At 38.2% G+C, this 26,156-nt stretch overlaps 1 protein-coding gene across 4 annotated transcripts in view; it reads left to right on the top strand.

Annotated features, from left to right (window-relative positions):
• The window catches only part of Pip5k1b (phosphatidylinositol-4-phosphate 5-kinase type 1 beta), a 276,928-nt gene that overhangs the window by 156,528 nt on the left and 94,244 nt on the right, over positions 1-26,156 (top strand). For all 4 annotated transcript variants that reach the window (XM_078047564.1, XM_078047562.1, XM_078047561.1 and 1 more), the window contains 3 exons: positions 6,460-6,577; positions 15,850-16,002; positions 21,064-21,363. In XM_078047564.1, coding sequence (XP_077903690.1) covers positions 6,460-6,577; positions 15,850-16,002; positions 21,064-21,363 — 571 coding nt within the window. The remainder of the gene's footprint in view (positions 1-6,459; positions 6,578-15,849; positions 16,003-21,063; positions 21,364-26,156) is intronic.

The raw sequence follows: 26,156 nt of genomic DNA, 5'->3' as shown, positions 1-26,156 counted from the left end.
GCTGAAGGTGGGAGTGATCCTTCCTCACACTTAGGTGCTCCCAACAGGGCCAACTGCTCCCAGCAGGGCCAACTGCTCCTTGATAATCTCTTCTATTCAGTGTCCAATCAACATGGCCAACCATTGACAGGCACTTGGGGAAAGCATGGCCCAAGGTATAAATCCCTAGACCTGCAGTATCAGCATCACCTGGAACTTATTAGATATGAAGATGCTTGGATTCCACTCCAGACCAACTGAATCAGCCACACTGTGAGTGGGGGCCCAGGAATCTGAACAAGCTCTCCTGGGGCTTCTTAAGCACATAAAAACTTGAGAACAACTGGCCTAACACTAGTAATAACAAATTTTGTTCTTGGAGTTATTATATAATTCTTACAACTAAAAATAATGCAAAATTATTTTAACTTGATACCTTAAATATGAAATTACATCTACTAACTAAATTAAACATGACAGTGTATCAGAGATTTACAACAAGAAGTACAGAATTAAGGTTGTCTCACCAGTTAGGTACTTAAAGGCACTTTCCAAGCACAGTCACCCCTCAATATCCACAGAGGACCAAGTCTCAGTATCCACAGTCACCCCTCAGTATCCACAGAGGACCCATGGATACCAAAATCCATTTATGCTCAAGATCCTAGAATAAGAGGGCATAGTATTTTTGTATAAACTATATACTTCCCCCCATATATTTTAAATCATCTCTAGATGACTCAAAATACCTAGTAGGATGTAAGAGTATGTAAACAGTTTAGAGAATAACAGCAAGAATGTCGGTGCATGTTCACTACAAAATGCAGTTTATTTTCCTAATATTTTCACTCCACTCTTAGTTTATGAATGATTTATATAAGCCTGCTGCATGATGATGTTTTCACCTTTTCCTTGAGGAGCAGGAAACCAAAGTTGTAAACACCTGGAATTGCATCTCTGGCCTTCACTCTGTCGTTCATCCACAGTAGCTGCAGCAGATGTGGAGGGGGCATCCACTCTCGCACCTCATTTTAGATGACTTACACGTTTCAAATGTCAACACAACATTAAACATTTGAATCTGACCTAGAATTTTCAGCTGTATAGGTTGTTTAATTAACCTACACATTCTAGGTATATTTACATGAAAACAGAAGAAACTTATGTTAGGATTGCCTCAGTTTCCTCACTGGACTCGGATTCTTCAAAGGATTAGCAAAGGGATGGGAACCCTGTGTTTCTCAACAGAGGTGCTATTTTGGATGAGATAATTCTTTATACAAGAAAACATTTCAGGAGATCTGGCAGCCCTGGGCCCTGCCATGGATATCTAATATCTCTTAGTTGCCAGGGCAATAAAAAGCCCCCACAACTCATGGATAAATTGAGCATCTTGATTGTGGCAATGGTTTTACAAGGGTATAGGCATGTGAAAAATTAACAGATTTTCATATGTCAGTGATCCCTCAATAAATCTATCAATTCATGTTCCCCTCACAACATATTTCTGAGCACATAAGGGAGTGTGCACATCTGGGATAGGCGGACAGGGAAGGCCTTGATTGGAATCAACTGATACACTCTTAGGTCTGTTTTTGCTCTCATCCAATGAGTCTCTTGGTCATAGAGAACTAATTGCTTGAAATGACCTGAGATGTTTTAATTTACTCCAAAGCTGCAGAAAGTTTCTCTTAGCAACCAAATGCACTGTATTTTTTTAAATTTATTTCCAAGTTGCCAAAGTTATTTTTAGATATCATGTATTTGTTCTACAGATTATTTCATATTGTAAATGGAAAAAGTTCCTGACTGGCTTAAGATTTGAAGAAAGATATAAAAAAAATCCCTTTTACTGTCTGGTTCCATGATCTTCCAAACTCACAAAGTAGATGAGTAAGAGAATCATGATTGCATCTTAATCCTTTGACCCAACATTCCATTCTGTGATCACAGGCTTAAGGTTGTAGATGAAGGTTTTCATGCATCAGTGGCATAAAGGAGAAAGGTGTTTGTTTATGATGTTTGTTCATGTTCTGTCAACATGAACCAGAGGTGGCCAAGGAAGAAGAATGTTTTTAGTATCATCTATGAACCAAGCATCGTTTTGTTTTTACCATGTTATTTACATAGTGTATAATATTTTTTTTATATTTATTTTTTTAGTTTTCGGCGGACATAACATCTTTGTTTGTATGTGGTGCTGAGGATCGAACCCGGGCCGCACGCACGCTAGGCGAGCGCGCTACCGCTTGAGCCACATCCCCAGCCCCCATAGTGTATAATATTAACTCACTCTATCTTTTAAGTTCACAAACAATTCTGTTGACATGTGAAGTAATTAAGGCCCTAAGACATTATGTCACTTAAGCTAAGGCTACATAACAAATAAATGGTAAAGCCAGGATTTGAACTCAAGCTGACTGGCTTCAAAGTTTTGTTTTTCTCTATCTATGGGGATAAAGCACAGGAATGGTGAATCTGCTTCATTGAATCGGGAAGTTCTGCTTTATTGAATCAGGAAAAGTATCCAATTTTTACCCTGGAATTTATACCTAGAACTGTCTCTACACACACACACACACACACACACAGCTCCCCATAAATCAGTTCTACTCTGTTCTTCCCTTCTTCAAGAGACAGCATCACTAATAATTCTCTAGGGGAAAAGGTGTATTTTGAAAGTTGGCAGTAAAATTTTATCTTTCCAAATTCAAGAATAATGGACCTAACTGAAGGCTCTTTCAAAGCCCCTTCATTCTAAAGTCCTCACTTATAAAGTGGCCATTTACCTTGCTGTGTGAGGATTATTGTAGAAGACAGACTGCCCTGAATTTACTTATGCGCTCTTCAGGATTTCTTTGGGCAACCAAGTCATTGGGATATTCGGGCAGGGAGGACTAACAGGTGCATGGAATTCAAGTTCGGGCAGTCCTGTCTGCCTTGACATTTTTGCTGTTCTGATGTGGGTCAGTCACCCAGTCCTGTTTGTTCCTCATCAGTCTAGGTCATTATTTTCTCTCCCTGCACTTTGGTTTCTTTTTCTGCTGACTGGGAAATTCCAGGTGCTGGCTGGTACTTCTTTAAGCTCCAACATTGCGTAGTCATAAACAACTATCACTGTTAAAATATATGTGTTTTCAGACTAATACCAACATGGCTTTTTCCTTTAAAAACTGAACTCTGCTCAGAAGAGATGAGTGTCAGAATCCCAGAGCCAGTCCATGATCAAACCTTAACTGCTTCTTGTTGAAAAGGAAAAGGACAAGATGGAGAATGTCTTGTTCTTTTTCAAAATTTCAAACTCCCTTCTTGGAGTTAAAATGCCCTTTCCTTTATGACAGGATAGGAATAGTACTATGTGTTTGCTTAAGTGTTTAGGTTCTTATGGCAAAATAAAGTTGCAAATCCAGTGCTGGATTCAAATCTGTTGCTGAAATTTTTCTGTCCCATGAAATCCAAACATCTAGAACCATTGCTTAAAACCCACAGCTGCAATTTCCAAAGTCTCAGCTTATGCCAAGGCAGGAGGGTGAGGATTTTGGGGGGTTTTTCTTCTTTTTCACACACTACGTAAATGCATTGAAGAAACATAAGGTAGATCTTAAAACTGTGAAGTCTGCTCTTCTTCACACTTCACTTCCGCTAAGTGAGTCTGGATGCTGAGCACAGGCTCCTGGCAGGTTGGTCCAGGCCCAGCCATAGCCAGCCTGCAGGGCACTGTGGCAGACAGCATGGCATGTGACTGCCCTGCCTTTCTCCTGTGGCCAAAAGTTGCTAAGCACTTGGTACATGTACCTGGAAGATTCTGTGCAGTTAAGTGGGCCGGCACCTACATCCACACAAAGCAAATGCCAATATGTGACCTCAGCATGCCAAGGTGTGCCAGCAGCCTTCTTCATTTCCATTTCCTTCACTCGAGCTTCATTCATGTCTAGCTGGCATTTGTTATTCATCGGGAGCAATTTGAAGAAGCAGAGGTAAACAAGCCTCTGTGGAATTGAGCACATGGACTATTTAAGGGAAAGGAGGATAAGCTTATGACTTTTAACCTTAACTTTTTTTTTTATACCAGGGATTGAACCCAGGGGCACTTAACCACCGAGCCACATCCCCAGCCCTTTTTATTTTTTTTTTTTTTGAGGCAGAATTTCATTAGGTTGCTTATGGCCTCACTAAATTGCTGAGGCTGGCTTTAGACCTGCAATCCTTCTGCCTTGGCCTCCTGAGTTGCTGGGATTACAGGCATGCACCACCATGCCCATCTTAACGACTAACTTTTAAAATTATTTAATTCATGAATAATAATAATACACAGGAAGGTTGGTCCTTCTTTCTAAAACTAAAATTGTAAGACATGTTCTTTTGTCCCTGTACTTTTTCCAATCCAGTGTCCAACTCCAATTATCAGTGTTACTAATGGCTTGATTTTCCTTCAAGGATTTTTTAATGAATGTTTTTGCCAAAAGAATATTCCTTTTGGGGGGAGGGGAGGGATTGTGACTCAGAAGTAGAGTGCTCACCTAACATGTGCAAGGCCCTGGGTTCCATCCTCAGCACCACATATAAATAAATAAAATAAAGGTATTGTGTCCACCTACAACTGAAAGAAAAACATTTTTTTAAAAATATTCCTTTTTATACAGATGGTGACATGTCATATATAATGTTATGCACTTTCACCTAACAATTTATCTTAGAGATTTTTGCCTTGTCAGTACATAATAAGCATCCTCAATCTTTTAATGCTTGCATGATGTTCTGTTTTATAACTAATCATAATTAATTTGGCTAGTCCTCCTCTTAGGGGATATAGGTAGTATCTAAGCTTTTGCAGTTAGAAACAATATTGTTAATGAATAACTGTGTATATTTGTGTTGCTCTGTACTAGTTAATTTGTAGGATCATTTATAGGTATGCATTTGTTGATAGAAGTGGTAAAAAATGTCCTCTAGAGAATAAGTATCAATTTACATTCCCACTAATAATATTTCACGGTATCATTTTCCTTGGAACTACATCCAGGTTTTGGATTTTCACCAGTCTTATGGGTTAAGTGACTTCTCAGTGATGTTTATTCTGTTATGAATAAGGAAGAATATTTTATGTTTGAGTCATATATACTCCATTTTTATGAAGTACCTGATCATATTTGGGGTATTCTTTTAATCACTTTTGGTGCTTTTTTTTTTTTTACAGTTTACTGGAGCTCTATATTGAAAGATTAACCCTTTGTGATATGAGTTGCAAAATTTTTCCCATTTTGTCATTTCTTTTTTAACTACATGGAACTCATTCTTCACATGAAGGGTTTAACTCTTCATTACCATACAACCTCAAACATCCCAAGTGTGTTGAGGACTCCCCACATGTCAGGCTCAGTACCATTCACATTTCCATTCACTTTGCCACTTCATTAGCAGAGGTTCAGTACAGACCTCATGAACATAGTTTGTAAGTGGCAGAGATGGAACTTGAACCCAGGTCTCTCTAGAAGAGAAAACCCAAGTATTCAGTCTGACCTAAAATGAGTGCAAATCAGCCTTAATGTCCATCAAAAGAAAGTGGGATTCAAAATGCAAAATCTACTAGAAGAGATACCAACAAAAACAAAAAATGGTGATATATTATGACCCTAGTGGCCTAAAGCTAACTAGATTTAATTAGTTTGATTTGGGTTTTGAGTGTTTTGTTTTGTTCTCATTTTTAGTGATTCATTGGCTTTTTAAACCAGCTATCAGGATACGATTAGTAAAAAGTATTAAAGGGATGGTACCCATACGGCTGTTGTTTTCTTTCTTAAGAATTTTTGGTCCATGGGTAATCACTGATTGATTCTTTTTATCACTTTATATTATAAGTATTATACAAAAAAATTTCAAACATATACCTGGAAAAGGAAAATGTAACCATTCAGAAGGCAAAACTGGCTTCTCTGGATATAGCAAATAAATAATTCCATTTAGGAATGGAAATCAGGTTTTCAAATTCCAAAAATATTTAAAGTCTCCTGTTGGAAAACCTGGATATGAGGAAAAGTTCAGGTTAAGGTCCCATTCATTTCCAATGTGGTAGTTTTTCTGGTCAGTAGGATATTTTAAGAATTATTTCACTTATTCCTTGTTACAAATGCTTATCCAATGTCTAAAATTTATGCCCCCCCCAACAAAAAAACCAAAAAACAGTTTTTGAAATTCCTCCATACTCTAATCCTGGATCTTATTAAAGCATTCTAATGTGGTTTCACCTGGGAAGATGGGTTGTTTTTCTTTCCCCTGGGATGAGATTGGGGGAGAATGATCAGGGAAGACATCTGTTTCTACCTGAGGGCCTTTGTGACAATAGCTTTGAGAGACCACTAGGAGAGGTGTCTTTTCTAATGTTGAAATTGGCCCAGGACTAATAGAACTGAAATTTGAAGTCAAAATAATTTTGCTAATGTTCTTTCTCTCTGCCTCCTTTTTAATATTTTTTAACTTTAGTGAAGGGAGCAATCTGACCCCTGCACATCACTACCCAGACTTCAGATTTAAGACATATGCTCCACTGGCCTTCCGATACTTCAGAGAACTTTTTGGTATCAAGCCTGATGATTACTTGGTAAGAACCTGTAATTTTCCTTCCTCCTACAGAAAGGTATGATGTAAACATTGGTCTCATAGCAACAGTGACAAGTGGTGCCACTTATGTTACAAAGCTTAAGGGTATGGTAAAAATTCCACGTTTTATAATGATTTATAAATTTAAATTTGGGAAATAGGATTTGACTCTGCAGCTTTTCACCGATAGTTAAAAAATCTGCTTTGGTAACTGATATTTAAATAACTGTGCTATATCAGTTATCACTTCAGAATATTATTCTCATAGGTGTATTAGAATTAGTTTTAAAAGCTCCTTTAAATTTGGCTGATTAGATTCTATTTGAAACTCTTCCTATTTTAGTTGACTTTATTTATATCATTCATCTCAAGCCTGTGAGCCCACAACCACTTTCACCTTGACCAGCAAATTCAAATCCCATTTTAAAGAAGCTGGACAGTTTTCTTCTCAACATTTCTTTGTGCAGGCTCTTCTTATTTTTTTGTTTGTTTGTTTGTTTTTGCAGGAAGGTGGTACTAGGGATTGAACCCAGGGGTATTTAACCACTGAGCTACATCCCCAGCCCATTTTATTGTTTATTTTGAGACAGTCTCACTAAGTTGCTTACGGCCTTGCTAAATTACTGAGCCTGGTTTTGGACCTGCAATCCCCCCTGCCTCAGCCTCCCAAGTCGCTAAGATTATAGGTATACACCACTGCGCCTGACATGCAGACTCTTTAAACATATTCATACAAATACAAGTGCATATTTTGTCCTCAGGTTTGTCTCTTCTGTCTGTCTTCCTTCTGAGACAAGGGAGGTACAAACCCAGGAACCTGTTTGGGAGGTTTGTCTGATATGACCTCTGAATTTTACTCCACTCCTGATCCAGGAGCCAGGAACTTCCTTTTTGTTGAAAGAAGGAAATGGTTTATTTCATTATTTGATCATTGTTAACACCCTGGGCTCTTTAAGATGGGTTTTCAAGAAACTATAGGAAGGATGCCAACTATTTTTTATTCTTTATCCCATTCTGAATGATCTTAATAAGACTTAAACCAGATCCTGGAATAATATTTTTTGGAGGAATTAAGTAGCATTTGTCACTTATAACAAAGAATATTTAAAATGTATCTTTTAATAAGCAAAAGATGTAAAGAATAAAATTCAAAACTGAAAACCATGCATGATCCTCTTCTTTAGTTGATCCCTAAGAAAATCATAGGATTTCTACTCAGTGAGATGATACTGCTTCTTTAAAGGGGAAAAAAAAAGGCTCTATAGAGCAGTGAGGACTGCATTGGATATCCCTGGGCATCCTGCTGCCTTTGCTTGCTCTCCACCTCACCTTCCCATCTCACTGAAAGGTCATATACCCTGCCCATTGCTACCAACTCCAGAACACACACACACCCATTTGTTCTGTAGGGTATGATAGGGAAAATCCTTTGCTGTCTGGTCATTTGATGATTATCTTTAGGCCACCATCATTCAGGAAATATGTTTGGGGAATACACTGGGATTTTGATATTCTATTATGGAAAACAGGATTAATCTCTCGCCTTGTACCATGCACTAGAAATGCATGTATTCTCCTCCTAAATTTACTTGAACTTCTCTCCAGCCAGACACACTGTAGACTTTGCATTCTGCACCCTGCTCCAGTCAGTGCAGCACATGACTGCTTGTGCTCAGCCCTGCTATGTCCATTGCTGTGCAGGTGGAAGGTCATTCTTTCACTCATTCTGACCTTACAACATCACTTTCCTGGAGAAGGTCCTTTTTTGAACAACTTCGCACACAGCTTATATAAGTTTCCTAATAAGTCTTTAAGCCAGAAAAATGACTTTCATAATAGAGTTGAAGTATTTATAGAGGAGCACAGGAGACTAAACTGATGAGCAAAATTCCTTGTTCATGTGCCTGGCAGAAGGTAAATTTTGAAATCATTGGGTACTTTGAACACGGTTGTATCTAAACTTTGCTTACAGTTATAGGAAGATGCAAAAAAAATGTGAGTCATAATACTCAGAGAACTTAGAATCAAATTGGGATGATAATTTCTTTATGTGGAAAAACAAGCAACTCTATCAGGCAGTAAATTCAAAGACTGAAACATAACATTAACTACTCCAAAACCTCAGAGGAAAAAGTGGTCTTTCTCTATTGGGGTGATGATTAAGAGGCTTTAGGGGGTGTGACATGGTTTTAATAACTGTGCCTTAAAAATTGCAAGGCATTTGAATAGGTGGAAAAGAAAGAACAGATATTGGGGAGTTGAGGACAAGGTGTTCATAAGTCTGTGAAAACAGAGATGTGAATATTTTACATGTTTGGAAGGACACTGAATGAACAGGTATCGCTGGAAGGTAATTCTGTTGGGAACATTGATACATGGGGCAAGACAATTCAAATAAATTATATGAAATTTATTGATCTTAAATTATATGAAATTTAGTAAATGTAGTTATACTTGATGGTGTTGAAGAATTTTTTTGGTAGAATGGTAATATCATGATTCCATTTTTTTCTTAATAAACCACCTTTATTAAAAAGACATACAACTATGATATATTTGGGGATGGTCCCAGAAACTTCAGGACAGTTTATTTAAATAGCAGGCAAATAACTTTAGGGTTGCTATTCTCTGATTTCTCCAAAGAAAAGTACTTCATAGCTCTATTTTAAAAGGGGATCCTTTGCTTTTAAAGGAAAATGCTGAAATACCAATAGATGAAATGATTTGAGGTCTGGGATTTGTTTCAAACAAATCTGAAGTGTTAGTTAAAGATGTAAAATTTCAGTTAGGAGATCTATGTGGTGACTATTGTCACTGTATTATACACTTGACATTACTAAAACAAAATATATTTAAAATTTTCCCAATACACACACACACACACACACACACAATGTGTGCTATTAATTAACTTGATTAAGCCATCCCATAATGTATTCATATAAACCTCATGTTGTTTATATGTATAAAATGTGCAGTTTGGGTCAATTAAAAAATTAATTAAAAGCAGTTTACATTTAAATGAATGAATTACATGGCATGTGACGTAAAGCTCAACAAAACTTATAAAACATGAGTTGAAAGCAAAAAAAAAAAAAGAATCCGAAGAAAGCAGGCAGAAGAATGGTTAGGGATATAAAAGAAACAATGCTACCTGTGAGTTGATCATTATTGAAACTGGAAGTAAACACACAGGTATTAATCATATATCCAGGTAAGTTTGAATTTTCTATAATAAAAAAGAGGGGCATAGACCCAGGCAGGAAAGTGTGCATTTGTTTGATCCCAATTTTTCTTCCTCTACCTTTCTTCTCAGTTATAGCTGAGCATCTCTCTGGAACCTGAAAAAAACAAAACAAACAAGGGTAGTGACCATATCTAAACATGACTGCTGGGTCCCCAACAGCTACAGCCACCCACCTTTACACTGGGGACAGTCACCCCCAGGACTGAGGTGGCTTCTCTAAATAAGTCTTGGAGCTTCTAGAAACTCAACTCCAAAGCACACCAGTGATATGGATATGGCAGATGAGGAAAGAGTCTCACACATGCTTCATTGCATGTTTCAGAGAGTCAGCCATAACCCTGAGACATTTCAGCCCAATCCTTCATTTTATACATGAGGATTCTGAGGTGGGGATCAGTGAAGCGAGATACCACAGTTACCTACATTGGTGGTCTCCCTTCCTCCCCACAGTGCTCTGAGAACCCCTCATAAGCTAGCCTCACGCTTTCCACTCTCTAAGCTACAGACCTCTCTAGCATGGTCTCCACATCACCTCTCCCTAGTGAATCACACTGTGATGGTCCATTCTGAAGAACATGGCCCAAAGGGGTTCAACGTCTCCAGCAAAGCAGATTTTGGAAGAGTTCATTCCAAATAAAGCCAAGAAAAATGAAATAAGAGATCTCTTGCAAAGTTCTCTGCAAAGAAACAAAGGATATGGTACCAATCACCACATACATCCTGGCATCTGTCAAACGGAGGCTATTCAATCTACTTTTGTAAAGATAAACTACTATGGGAGGGGTGAGATTTAGCAATTGGTAACTCCACAGATAGACTTGATATTGAACACCTAGGATAATGTGTGGATTCCTACTTAGTTTCGTACCATCACATCGGAATTATTTGCCTGAATTATTCTATTTATGTTCTCAGTATATCAAAATTTATCTTACCGATAACAAGTTTCGTGTTGAGACATGCGTTCTTTGGATGATGAGGCAGTGTGGCAAAGGTGCTTCTGCACATACAGCAGTGCAAACACCTTTCTTCCTTGTTGTTTCCTAGACAAATATTTCCAGGGCCAGGCCAAGGGGTAGGGCATTTCCATTTCTGCTGGATCAAAAGCCATTGGTTCTTTCCTTCTCTACCATATACATGGCTACTCAAAAACCTGTGCAAAGGCCCAAGGTTCAATTCCCAGTACAAAGGGGAAAAAAAATCAAATGTAACTCATCTGAGTCTTTTCGGGTTCACCTCCACCAGTAATAAAGAGAGCAGGGTGAATATTTTATACTATCAGGGAAAGAAATAGCAAGTAAAATTATCTCCACCACATGGTGCAAGTTTACATTGCGAACTTGCGTTGGCAGGGCCCAGCTGGGATGTACTTTGCTTTCTTTCCAGTGAGTAGAGCATGGAGGCCTTGCAGGAAATAGAAGGAAGAAAATGAGCACATTTGAGCAGCTTGCACAAATGAAAAAGTGCCTGGAAGGTGCATAAAGCCCAGGAGCACATGTGGGAGCTTGTTGATCATGGCTAATTAAAATGTTGCCAGCTCTCCTCTTTATTTGCTCTCAAAAGGCAGCATTTCCAAGGTTGCTTAGAAGAGGATGTGGTAACCATGTGACAGAGTGAAAAGCCATAGAATTCCAGAGTGGGATGGTCATGTTCATTACCCCAATCCTGTTGATAGCCCATTGATGCTGTGCTGTTAGTAACCCCAAAAAGTTACCAAAATGAGTCAAAACAATTTTTATTCCATTGATAATCATGTATAAATTACATAATAAAGAAATACAATGAATAACTAAAATATTCTGAGATGCCAATGTTTATAGAATTGGAGACTTTAATAGGAAAAGACCTTTAGATATGCATTTGGTATTTTTCTAACACAGCTGGTCCTGTTATTTCTCTATTTGCAACCTCTACTTTCTGCATCCTTTGTTGATTTTATGCTTTTGCAACATTTACTCTTACCCCTAAGAAGGCTCTATGCCATGAAATGAAGCAGGTCAAAATTCTAAACACGATCCTGAGTCTCCACTCACCTTTTATGAAAGTTTGGGGTCCACAGCTCTATTTTCCAAGGTCTTGCATGTATAATTATATGACAAACTGAGAAGTTTTTTACTTGCTTCACTTCAGGTATCTTAGCATCCTTTGGAATAACCCTCTTCCCATGGGAGCTCATCTGAAAAGCTCAGTACTCCTAGAGGGGTGCCTGTTTTTCCCCCACCCCCACATCCTGCCTATGGAATATGTGCATTGTTGCAGGGGGGTGCCCCTCTCAACTCTGTAAGATCTTGTAATTTTAAAAAGTAACAACAGCCATAAAAAGAGGAAGCTTTGCCTAGAATTTTAGAAGCGCTCATCTAAAAAAATGTCAGGTACTTTCAGGTAGACATAATTATCTTTATTTTAGAGCTGGGGCTCCTAAGATGCCCAGTTATCCTTAAGATGCTAAGTTCCTTTTTCAGGATCACATAACTTGCAACTGACAGAGCCGCAGTTTCCCAAAGAACAGTTGATTCCAAATATCATGCCCCCGCCCTTGTTTTTCACTTTTTCATCACTGTGACCAAAATACGCAGCAAGAAAAACGTAGAGGAGAAAATTTTTATTTGGAGCTTATGGTTTTAGAGGTTTCAGTCCATAGATGGCCAACTCCGTTGCTCTGGGCCCCAGGTGAGGCAGGCATCATGGCAGAAGGGCATGACAGAGAAGCACTTCTTTGCTCATGGAGAGCTGGAAGCAGAGAAAGAAAGGGGAAGGTCTACAGGGAAGATTCACCCTTCCAGAGAACTTCCCCAACGACCCACTTCCTCCGGTCATTCCCCACCAGACTATAGTCTCCACCCAGTTAGTCCATTCAAACTGGGAAGGACGGTCAACAGGAGAAGGGAGATAGAAGATAGGAGTTGCCAGTGATTTAGGAAGTCAGCCAACACTTGCTTCTTTCTCTTTTTTTGGAAAATTTTGTTTACCTTATTTTTGTTTACCTATGGTGTTGCCAAAGAAAGATACAAGATGACATCTAGAAACTGCCTTTTAAAAAAATATGTATTCGGGCTAAACCCAAAGGCATTTTACCTTTTTACTTTTTATTTTGAGACAGAGTCTCACTAAGTTGCTGAGGGCCTCATTAAGTTGCTGAGGCTGGCTTTGAACTTGCGTTCCTCCTGCCCCAGCCTTCCAAATCACTGGAATTATAGGCGTGCACCATCACACCCAACAGAAACTGCCTTTTAATCACTTTTCTCCTGATTTTTCTTCCCCTTGCTCCTCTCACTCTTCCTCCTTTTAGATTTTTATGGAATGGGGACTTAAATATTCACAATCCCAAAATACATAGTTTAAAGTATTTTCCAGACTTGGAAAATCCTTGCCTACCCTCAAGATATGATTCTTTATATTACAAAGCTGTAGTAATCAAAACATCATAGTAGTGGGATTAAAAACAAAAACACATGTACTAAACAACGGAATAGGATAGGAAGATCAGAAATAAATCCACACCTCTCTGGTCAGTAGATCGTCAACAAAAGTGCCAAGAAAACATACTGGAGAAAATAAACAGTCTCTTCATTAAATGATTCAGGGAAAATGCAGAACCTCATGAACTTTATCTTACAACATATACAAGAATCAATTCAAAATGGATTAAAGACTTCTGGAAAAAAAAAAAACATAGTGGGAAGCTCCCTGACATTGTTCTGAACAATGATTTCTTGGCTATGACCCCAAAGCCCAGGCAACAAAAGCAAAAGTAGACAAATGCGATTTTTGTCTACAAAAAGCTGAAAAGCTTGTGGACAGCAAAGAAAAGAGTAGAATGAAGAGACACCTACACATTAGGAGAAAGTATTTGCAAATCACATATCAGATAAGGGGCTCATATCCAAAATATACAAGGACCTCAAAGTAGTCCATATAAGAAAACTAATTACCCTATTAAAAAATGGGTCAAGAACATTTCTTAAAAAAAAAAGATATATAGATAGCCAGATATATTAAAAATGCTCAACATCTACTCAACATCACTAGTCATTAGTCAAATTAAAACCTGAATAGGATATCACTTCACACCTGTTAGAATGGCTATCATCACAAAGATGAAAGCTAACAAATATTGACAAGAATGCGGAAGAAAGAGGACCCTTGTATCCTGATGCAAATTAACACAGCCCTTGTGGAAAACAATATGGTAGTTCTACCATATGATCCAGCAGTCCTACTATTGATATCTACCCAAAGGAACTGAAATCAGTATTTTGAAGATATGTCTGTATCCCAATGTCTGCAAGTATATGTGCATTTTGCAGTACTAATAGCCAAGATGTGGAATCAGCCAAGGATGATGCATGAATGGAAGAAGAAAATGTGGTGTATGTACACAGAAAGTACTATTCAGTCTTTTAAAAGAATGAAATTCTGTCATTTACAACTACATGAATGTTATGCTAAGTGAAATAAGCCAGATTCAGAAAGACCATGATCCACTTATAAGGGAAATTTTTTAAATGTCATACTCAGAAGCAGAGAATAGAATGATGGTTACCAGGAGCAGGTGGGCAGGAAAAGGGTGAATGTTGGTCAAAGGAAATAGTTTCAGTTTGACAACAGGAATAAAATTTGGCAATCTACTGCAGAGTAAGGTGACCATAGTTAATAAAGATGCATTGTGTATTTTTAAATTGCTACAAATGTGGATTTTAAATGTTATCACTACAAAACATCAATAAATATGCAAGGTGATAAATATGTTAACTAGCCTGATTGGTCATTCTAGAATGTATATATTGTTGAAACATCACATTGTATATAAATCACATAAATATATACTTTGTATCAATCAAAATTTCAGTCCCTGTATTTTGCCAGGTTGGTCTCAATTTCACACCTGGGTGAGCCTCATTTCCTTTTTCTTTCCCCCCACTGCAGTATTTCTTATGTCAATAATGTGCATTATCAGCCAATCCAACACTGAGCTTAGTAACCACTTGACTTCTCTGCTGGGTTGTAGCATTTTGGAGTGAGATTCACAGTGTCTATTGAAATGTTAGATGAACAGGTCTAGAGCCCTGGAGAGAGACTTGAGCTAGAGACACAGATGTTGGAGCCATCCCCTTGTTGAAACCCTGAGAGAATAGGGAAAAGAGAAGAGGTGTTGATGTTGAAGTGATAAGTACATGGTATGGGTCACACCTTCAGCTGTTATTTTATGGGCACCTGCTGAGAACAAAGCACCTTGGTCTATATTTCTAGTTTTAATTCATGATTCTACCATGTGATGATGGGTGTTGGGGAAAGCATGTCTGTTTCCCATCATAGAAATATTAAAATAAATACATCCGATAAATCTTTATAAATCTCCCCAGAAGAGGATCTCATGAAAATTGAAGGGAGATCAGTAGAGGAGAGGAGACGGGACCAAGGGAAGGTAGGAAGTGCAGGAGGGGAAAAACTGAGGAATGATATGGACCAAAATTGATTATATTAAATATGAATATTCACTGTGAATGAATATGTAATAACAATTCCTAGCATTATTTTACTAATGCACCAGTAAAAAATGTGGAAAAGGAGCTGGGGTTGTGGCTCAGTGGTAGAGCAATTGCCTAGCATGCATGCAGCACTGGGTTCGATCCTCAGCACCACATAAATGTAAAATAAAGATATTGTGTCCACCTAAAACTTAAGAATAAATTTTAAAAATGGAAAAAAAAAATCTCCCTAAGAGCCTTCTCAGTATAATTGGAGCCTCCTTTTAAAGCTCATGAAGAAAATTTTCTGTTTCAAAAAGGTAAAGATACATAATACTGTAATTGTCTCCTTGAAAGCATCATATACTTAAGTATATATTTTTAAATGTTTACTTAGGACTCGGGATGTAGCTTGCTGGTACTGAGCACCTGCCTGGCCTGCATGATGCCATGGGTTGAATCTATAGCACCACACACACACACACACACACACAAGAAAAATTGATCAATGAATTAAATGTTATTTATTTACTTTTTTTTTTTTTTTTACTGTTTTAGTATTCCATCTGCAGTGAACCTCTAATAGAGCTGTCTAACCCTGGAGCCAGTGGATCCTTGTTTTTTGTGACTAGTGATGATGAATTTATCATCAAAACAGTTCAGCATAAAGAAGCTGAGTTCCTTCAGAAGCTACTGCCAGGCTATTACATGGTAAGGAACTGCATAAAATTAAAACTTCTGTTTTAGGTTTCATTATTTCCTCAACAGTTTTTGTTGTTATTGTTGTTGTTTCAGTCACTCCTTGGCATGCTTCTTTCTCTTTGGTGAACTTTATTTTGCATTTAGATTATGCTAACACATTCATTGAATCAACTTTATTTTAAAGTGAACTAGAACTGTGTAGTGGAGCATAGTTGTTGAAGCTCACAGTCCTGGGCTCCAGTTCCAGCCTAGCCATCTACTAACTGTGTGACCATGAATGAGCCTTGGTTCTCTCAGTCAGTGAGGAATGGTACCTACCTTGCATAGTCATGGTGATAAAGGAAGATACAGGAAGCTATGCACTTGCAAGATCTGAATCCATCAAATAGTAGTAATATGAATGGCTAACATTCATGTATTACATAGTGTAACAAGGCCTTAAGTGTTTGGGGGTCATTAATTCATTTAATCTTCATAGCAACTTGGGCATCATATCTGTCACCTTTCTATAGATGAGGTCATTGAGGCAAAGATAAATCTGTAATATTGCAAGGATCATTCAGTTAGAGAGCTACAGAGCTGGGACTGTACAAACAGAAACTACATTTTAACCCCTATACTATGCCTCAGCAACTGCTCTGTATTAACTATTCTTAGCTGCTACACTTCAGAATTTAAGATCACATAGTTAAACATAGAACATGAAAAAATTACTTTCTTGAAACATTTTAGTAACAAATGAACAATGACTTTGCCCAGATAGATTCGATAGACATTTGGCCTAATTTTGAGAAGAATAAACACTTTTTCTAAGTATTTCCGTCTTTTTCAGACCTCTGATTTCGTTGTACTTTAATGCCAGTCATTAAATTCCTGTGATTGGAATGGCTAGATGAAGGCAATTGACGTCAGAAGCCTAGTTCTGCCATTCACTTGCTCTGAGAGGCAATAACTGTTTTCTTTGTTTCTAAACAAAATGGATGAGATGCCACACAGCTCATTTGCTTGCAAAAATATTATTGTAATTCCAAAATCTGCTAGAGATGGCTTGAAATACAGTGAATTAATCTCTTTTGGAATTACAGAAATCAAAATTCTAAATAAAAGTTTTAGTGGACAGGATGCAGATTTTTAAGGGTTTTGATCCTGAACAAGTAATTTCTTTTCTTTTATTCCTTAAGAGAAAATAGAAAAATACAGAAAAGAAAAAAAAAATATAAGTAACTGGGATTCCTTTGCCACAGATGCATATTACTAATATTTGATGCATATGCCTTTAGATGTATTTTAAAATAATCAAACTGGTGGCTGGGATTGTAGCTCAGCAGTAGAGCACTCACCTAGCATGTGCAAGGCCTTGGGTTCAGTCCTCAGTACCACATAAAAATAAATAAATAAAGATATTGTGTCCAACTACACCTAAAAAATAAATTAAAAAATTATCAAACTGACCACACTCTTTGATAACCTACTAAATGAGCAATTCTTTAAAGTCACTGAAAGAGAAGAAAAGAATAATCTCTGTTCTTTGTAAATAACAAAGTTGAAAATGAGCAGAACTTCAACAAAAATCAGAAATTTCTAGGGGTAATAGGAGTCATGCACATTTGTAGGATATAAGATAAGTATATAAAAACTCATTGTATTCTATTATATAGATGATATAAAGCTGGATAATATAAAGGAAGGAAGGAGATCCTGTTCATGATGACAATAATTTATAATGAACATTATTTTTAAAAATAAATATGTAAATATACTATAATTGTGATTGGGAAAACAAGCTTTAGTAGGTATAACATATGAACTATAATCTATTCAGAAATAATTTTTGTTATAAAGAGAAGAACTCTAAAATACTTGAGTTTATAAAAACAAATACACAAAATCAATATGAAGAAAGCTTCAAAAGTATTTTAAGGACATATAAAAGATCTGCCATAATGAAGAGATATACAGCTAATCCTGAATTTATTATTGTAAAGATTTCTCTTACCTCCAAATCAATTTATAATTCTAATCTACTCCAATCAGAAATTCCCCAGAACTTGACAAAGTTGATTCATTTGAAAAAGAAAGCAGGTATAATTTTAAGGAAAAAAATGTTTATAAATGAACAATTGGCTGGAAAGTTTCTAAGAATTAACAAAACATTTTTCAAGAAAAGAAAAAGAAAAATGATGGGCCTGCTATAACATGCATCAAAAATCTATAAGGCTGTGAGTAATGTTAAAGATGTGGTATAACCACAGTTCAAGGCAAATGGGTCAATAGATTCCATGAAGTGTCCAGAAATAGACCAATGTGTCTTTGACTTACTGTATTGACAAAGAAGAAACTTACACTCAATTGGAAAAGGGTCACACTGTTCAGTAAATGGCTTCCACTTTGAGAAAAGAATTACATTCCTTCTCTCAGATCTTTGAACACATACAAAATTCATCCCATGTGGAGCAAAGACCAAATGTAATGACCAAAGATATTAAAAATTGGGAAGAAAATAGAAGTTTATAGCCTTAGGGTGTAAAAATGGTCTGTTAAGCAAAAATTTAAAAAAGCTCAGAAAATTAATACATAAACGTGATTACATCAAAGAGCAAAACATCAATATAACAAAAATAACAGACATAGAATTAATGTAAGCACACAGAATATTTCTGGAATGATATAAAGAGAGCTAGAATAGTAATTTTCTCAAATGTTGGAAACTGGAAGGAGCAGAATCAGAGACAGCAGGGCAACTTTTTATCATATGCCCTTTAGGAAGCTATTTTAATTCCATACCTACTTTTAAAGTACATCAAAAACAGTCATCTGATAGTCCACAAAGGTGCCAGAAACATTTGCTGGGGAAAAGATACCTTTTTTAACAAATGGTACTGGGAAAACTGGATATCCATATGTAGAAGAACGAAACTTGACCCCTTCTTCTCATCCCTCACAAAAGTCAACTCAATGTAGATCAAAGATCTAGGAATTGGATCAGAAACTCTGCAACTGCTAGAAGAAAATATAGGCTCGATGCTCCAACATATTGGCACGGGCATTGACCTCCTTAATAAGACTTAAGTATAAAAATTAAAACTAAAAATCAATAAGTAGAATTGCATCAAATTAAAAATCTTCTGCAAAATAAAGGAAACAATTAAGAGCATGAAGAGAGAGTCTACAGAATAGACGATCTTTGCTACCTGCTCCTTAAGTAGGGGATTAATATCCAGAATATATAAAGAACTCAAAAAAACTTAAAGCCAAAGGAACAACCCAATTAATGGGCAAAAGAACAAAACAAAAATTTCTCAATAGAAGAAATACAAATGCCAACAAGTATATGAAAAAATGTTCAAAATCTCTAGCAATCAGGGAAATGTAAATTAAAACTATACTGAGATTTAATCTCACTCCAGTCAGAATGGCAATTATCAAGAACACAAGTAATTATAAATATTGGCAAGGATGGTAAGGGAAAAGGTATACTCACACATTGTTGGTCGGTCTGGAAATTAATGCAAACAACCTGAAAAAGAGTATGGAGATTCCTCAAAAAGCTATGAATGGAACCACTTCATGACCAAACTGTCTCACTCTTCAGTATATATCCAGAAGACCTAAAATCAGCATACTGTAAAGATGCAGCCACATCAATGTTTATAATGTTTATAGCAGTACAATTCACAATAGCCAAGCTATGGAACCAACCTAGGTGTCTGTCAACAGCAGAATGAATAAAATGTGATACATATGCACAATGAAGTATTACTCAGTCATAAAGAAGAATGAAATTATGGCATTTGCCAGTAAATGGATAGATTGGAGAACATGATGCAGAGTAGAATAAGCCAGACCGAGAAAGTCAAGGTCAAATGTTCTCTCTGATATGTGGAAGTCAGACCAAAATAAGAGGGGAAAAAGAAAATGAAAAGTAGGGGGAGATTCCATGAGATTAGAAGAAAGATCAGTAGAGTAGAAGAAGGGAACTAAGAGGGAGGCAGGAGGGACAGGAAAAGGGAAGAATAATGGAATGTGTCTGACCAGGCTTTCCTGTGTACATATATGAGTATACCACAATGAATCCCACCTGCATGTATATCTACAAGTCGCTCATTAAAAAAAAAAAAAACTATAAATAACTAGAAGAAAGATCAGTTAAGTAAAGGAAGGGGAAAGAAGGGGATGGAAGTAGGGACGGAAAGGGAAAGTATTGGGGACTTATTTAGAGCAAATTATATCCCATGCTTGTATAACTATGTAAAAATAAACCCTGATATTATATATGACTAAAATGAACTAATAAAAAAGAAACCATAAAATAGGTATATGTTCTTTATTTTATGATAATAAAAAAGACAATAGGAGAAAATATTTATACCATATAGTAGAAGAAAACAATAGAAATCCAAAATGTATCAAGAACTTCAACAGTAACCAAAAAAAAAAAATCCAGAAAAAATGAGCAAAAGGCTATTAATACAAAATTATCTTATGGCAGCTAAAAATACATCAAAATATTAAATTTCTATAATAATCAGTGGTATTTAATTTTTTAAGACAAGTTTCCAATTTTTACCAACCATGCTTATAAAGATATTAGGGTTCCATAATATTCAGTACTGGTAAATGTGGTGGAAAATGTGTCATCTTACCCAGTGTGGTTGTAAAAATTTGTCTCACCATTTGGCAAGACAGTTTTGGGGGAGCTATTAAGATTTAAAATGTTCGTTTCTTACACCCCAGTGATTAATTTTCTCTTCAGCCACCTTAGAATAGTCATTCCTACCTAGTACCCATCAATTTTTTGCCTGTATTTAGTTGGAACTAATTTAGGACATTATGTCCATTTTTAATTCAGCCACTTTTACTGCTCTGAGTTTAGAATGGCACAGCTGCTATTTCAATAAGCAAACTTAAGAAATAAATGAAAAACAATGAAATTTTAGCAATGGATATTGGTAAAGAATCATCACTTTCCATTTTCAGTTATATTAGCATGAAAACACACCTTTCTTTAATGGAGCATTATTTTGTTAAAATAGGAACTTACAAATATTCTTTTCACTTTTCTGTTTCTAGAATCTAAACCAGAATCCAAGGACTCTTTTGCCAAAATTCTATGGACTCTATTGCATGCAGTCGGGGGGGATCAACATCAGGATTGTGGTGATGAACAATGTCTTGCCCCGCTCCATGAGGATGCACTTCACCTACGACTTGAAAGGCTCCACCTACAAGCGAAGAGCATCCCGGAAAGAGAGAGAGAAATCCAACCCCACGTTTAAGGATTTAGATTTCCTGCAAGACATGCACGAAGGGTTATATTTTGATACAGAAACGTACAACGCGCTCATGAAAACACTCCAGAGAGACTGCCGGGTAAGGAAGCTCATTGCTGTGATTTCCTTGGAAAAGTCGCCTGTGGTCATGTAACTTTGGGCTGCCACTTACCGAAAGCATAGAAATAGGGAATGTCCATGATGGACATGTGGAATCCCAACTTGCCCAATCCTGGTGCTGATTCCTGCTTCTAATATTGAAGGAAATGGCAGATGATAAGAGATTCACATTGAGTCTTTTAACTCACATCTCTGTTGATTTTCTAGTGAGCTAAGTCAGCTTTCTTTGATCAAAATGAAAGAAGAAAGCTTTGTTTTATTTTCTTCCTCCCCTGTGGGGAAGGTAGTTTAACTAGGAAGAAATGAAATTTAGGTCTAATGCAGTGACTAGCAAGAAAAGCCATGTACAAATCTTGAATGAAGAGGCAAGCTTAAAGAAAATGTACTTAGTGAGATTAATGGATGGCTCCTTGGAGATCCAGTGTGAATGCAGAACCATGATGTGGGCAGCATATTTGCTAGAGTCATTTCTGAGGTCTGAATAAGAGGTGATCAGGAATGACACTTGTCAATCAGGGCAAAGACTAATTTTTGCAAGCTTAACCTGAATGACTGTCAAAAGTAAGGGGGAATTCCCCAGCTTTTAATGCTGTGGGGAAAAAGAAAAAGAGGAAAGACCAAAACCTTGAGAAAGCTTTTCTGACATGGCAAAATTAGGTCAAAGTTCTTTGGGGTGTGGGCTAGAAATGCATTCCTAGTAGCTTCTGAAGGATGGTTGCCACTTAATTAATAAACCCTCGGAAATATAGTTTCCTGGCCCAGATCAAGGTGGGAGGACCGTGCAGGCCACTCAGATAAGTGGCACATAGTGGGAGTGGACAGAAACCATGATGAGACGGAGTGGGGCTCAGGGCTGACCAAGGCTTTCTGCAGAAGTGATACAACCAACAAGGCCTGGCCACTAAGAAATATGGGGTGTATTGGTATGTTTTCCGGGTTGTGGCTTTTAGGGCCTCTCATGAGTCTGGGAAGGTGGCCCAGGATGTTGCAGGGGTAGGAGGACACTTCTCTGCCAGACCAAGCTCACGCGAAAGTGAACAAAACTCTCCAACCACCCCATCTAATATAGAGAAGGCTCCCTAAGGACCCCAGTCCTACTGTTTGGGAGTTTTTCCTTTATACCTGTTATAGCATGTATGATAAATACACACACACATAAAAAAAAAAAAAAGTGTGCTTGGAATTGTTTCTTCACTGAAGTTGTTATGCCACAGCTCCTATTATTCAGATACTATTTATTGGAGGCCACAGTGTGCCAGCAGCCTAAAACTGCCTACTGCACATTGCATTCAGTTCTCCCAGCCACCCCTTAAAGTCACGCTCCCATTTTCATTGCTGAAGATTCTTCAAAGAGGTTGAGAAACTTGTCTAGTGTACCCTAGCAAGTCAGTGACAGAATCTACATCTGTTTGGGTACAAAGCATGTGCTCTTAGCTGAAACTTAAAGATTCACTATGCAAATCTTTTTATTATTATTCAGTTTTCAGAAGTCAGAGAGGAACAGTGGGAATCAAGCAAACAACAAAAAAATATATCCAGCAGAGCCATTTAAATATCTGGGCGATTCATGTTTTTCTTTAAAAACAAAACAACATGCACACACACACACACACACACACACATACATTTTAATAGAAACTTTCTTTCCTGTGTTTTTTATATCCTTACAGGATGTGGGTGAAAAGTGACCCTCAATTCCCCAGAGCTCAGTCCAAGCCTGTCCACTTTTAGATTTGCTCTGTGTGTGTGTGTGTGTGTGTGTGTGTGTGCGCGCGCGCGCATGTGCTGCGTGTCTTGCCTCTTTCATACTAAAAGCCTTTTTCTGCTGTCTTCTAGTATCACATGATTCCATGGGGGGCGGGGGGCGGGGGAGAGGTCAAATGCAAGAGCTGTTGTTCAGGATTTGTCTGTTTATAGTGTTTCCTGAGCCCAACACTGAAAGAACAAGGTTAAACAGGACTTTTCAATCAGTAATGAGACCCTGGAGATTTGCCTGTTTTATTTCTTTGGCACTTTTATTGTTCTAAGGAACATAAAGATCAGTGTAGAGGTATCCTGAGGCTAACTCTTTCTCACTGGTTGCATTTGATCTTGTATAAGACATAGCTCATGGACCTTCTTTTAATTGCACATAGCATTTACCTTCAGAATGGCTTTTCTCCCTGTAGTATGGAAATGTGTAAATGCTGAGCTGTCAGGAACCTGACTCCTGTCCCTCATGCTGCTTGTCCATAACCAACCCTCTGTGATCAGAAGTCAGCAGCTGGTTCTGGGAGCAGAGCTGCACTGAGCAACACATGATTCTGCAATCAAAAATGATGGGTCTTACTATTTAATAATCATGGATCACTTTTCACACCTGATGAATGCTGTGAACTATCTTCCCAGAAAAAAAAAAAAAAAGCCCATCAATACAGTGGTTCATGAAGCATTGGAGTTCATCATCCTTCCTCATGTCTGTCCCCCCTGGGCTGAGATTCCACATCCTGGAGCAGCAGTCATCCCCCTTTTTTCAAGTAATCCTCTGAAGGGCCAACTCCCTGGATGGATGGAAGAGGGGGTATGGTTTGGGCTTGCCAGAACATCCCTCCCCCTAATATTGCCCTCACTTTGCAACACTGAGCTGAAGTGGGCTGAGGGATCCAGGGAGACTGGGGCTGCTACTGGCACCAAACACTGGGAATCTGTGCTGTTAAAATTCCTCTAAGAGCTGGTTGTGGTGGCACACACTTGTAATCCCAGTGCCTTAGGAAACTAAGGAAGGAGGATTGTGAGTTCAAAGCCATCCTTAGCAACTTAGTGAGGCCCTAATCAACTCAGTGAGACCCCAAGTTAAATAAATACATAAAGTAAAAGAAATAAAATATATAAAAGGGCTGGGGATGTGGCTCAGTGGTTAAGTGCCCTTTAATTCAATTCCTGGTACCCAAAAATAAAAATAAAAAATTCTCTTAAGACTCCAGAAACCAAACCAGCCAAATGAATGCATTACTGTGTCAGCATGCCAGCAAGAGAAAGGTGAGCTAGACGTATATCAGGATATAGCCTTTCATTCACTTATCAGACAAGTATTACAATTAGACTACGTGCCAACATGAGGCAAATGACCTCCACATTTCTGATCAATTGCCTGCAGTGTATTGCATGCAATGACACTATTATATTCTAAGGATCCGAGTAGGTAACATCAGAGCTGGATTTTGAAGCATGAGAGGAGTCTCCAGGTAAGCAAAGCAGTACAGAAGCCTATTTGTAAGAGAGAACAATGTCAGTTTGGTATTAAATAGCCTGACATGTTCTAGGAACATGTTCAAAGAACTATAGTTCTTTGGTGTTGAAGCAGTTAATAGTTTGGGAGAGAAAAGTGGCCAAATAATGTCAGAAGACCCTTTTTGAGGGTGCCAGCATCCTCTTAAGGGCTTAAAAGTAGCAAATCCGAGAATCCCAGACCTTTGGACTCCAGCTTTTCTGTTGTTCCCCAGACAGATACATTAAGCTTCCTAACCTCTTGCCGACCTCCCCCTGCTTCCTGCCCACCCTCCATCTCCTCTTTCTTATTCTGGCTTGACGTCTCAGACCTTGTGATTCCCTGTCCCTTAGCCTGAGAGCTGTCCAGAAGATCCCTCATGACTCACTGAGCCAGCTCATGTTCCCTGTTCTCCTTGGACTGCCTCCTGATTCCCGTCAGAGCTGCTGTTTCTAGACTCTGCATGAAAAATGATTGCTCAGCCTCATCCCTTAGTGAGACCCCTCTAGGAGTGCCATCTTCCCCCCACAGCCCCCTGGTGCCTTCACCTGGCTTCTCCAACCCACTGGTGGGTGCTGTGTATAAGCCAGCCCTTGTGGTGCTCCATCCCTGGCCAACCCTCACACATAGCACTAATGCAGAACTACTCCAGAAAACTGATCTTGTTTTATGCTTCAATGCTGCAGAGCCCAGTTCCCAACAGGCATCAAACAATGGAATATTTTCAAAGGAAGGTTCCTGATCTTGGGTTCTCCCCCATCCCCACTTTGATGCTTCCTAGTCACTGTGCCTGGGGGAAATGGATATAAATAATTGTCCCCTCCACCTGGTCTTCAAACACTTCTATCTGTCTGCTGCTGTGATGGCCATCCACAGTCACAAGTGAACTTGACTCAGGAGAAAGAGCGGTAACAATGGCAAGTACAAGGGCATCAAGGTCACTTGCCATCACAAACAGGGAGTAGGATTTATCCAAATCATTCCCTGTGATTCCAGACAAGCTGAGATGCACATCCTGTTTGAAAACTGCTCTTCCCAGGTGTTCTGTCATCTTCCCCCAACCCTCTGCCTCTTCCTGTCTTCCTGACCACATGAGCACTGTGCAGCCAGTTGCCCTAATGAGTGCTCTAAAGGTACCCTTTTCTCCTTCCTCTCCCTCTTTTTCCAATGCAGTAAACCATCATCTCCCATCTGTCTTCTCCTAAATGACTAGTGGACCCGCCCCTCTTCACTGTGTGCATAGCTATTGCCTTTACTGAGACCCTGGTTGTTCATCACCTGGAGTTTTTTTTTTTTTTTTTTTAAAGAGAGAGTGAGAGACGAAAGAGAGAGAGAGAGTGAGAGAGAGAAATTTTTTAATATTTATTTTTTAGTTCTCGGTGGACACAACATGTTTCGTTGGTATGTGGTGCTGAGGATCGAACCCGGGTCGCACGCATGCCAGGCGAGCACGCTACCACTTGAGCCACATCTCCAGCCCATCACCTGGAGTTTTGAGTGGCCTTTTCACTGGTTCTCAGTGTCGT

This window comes from Ictidomys tridecemlineatus, chromosome 4 (genome assembly GCF_052094955.1).
Source record: "Ictidomys tridecemlineatus isolate mIctTri1 chromosome 4, mIctTri1.hap1, whole genome shotgun sequence".
Taxonomy (NCBI): Eukaryota; Metazoa; Chordata; class Mammalia; order Rodentia; family Sciuridae; genus Ictidomys; species Ictidomys tridecemlineatus.
Note: the sequence above shows the minus strand (reverse complement) of the source record. Positions and strands in the feature narration are given on the sequence as shown.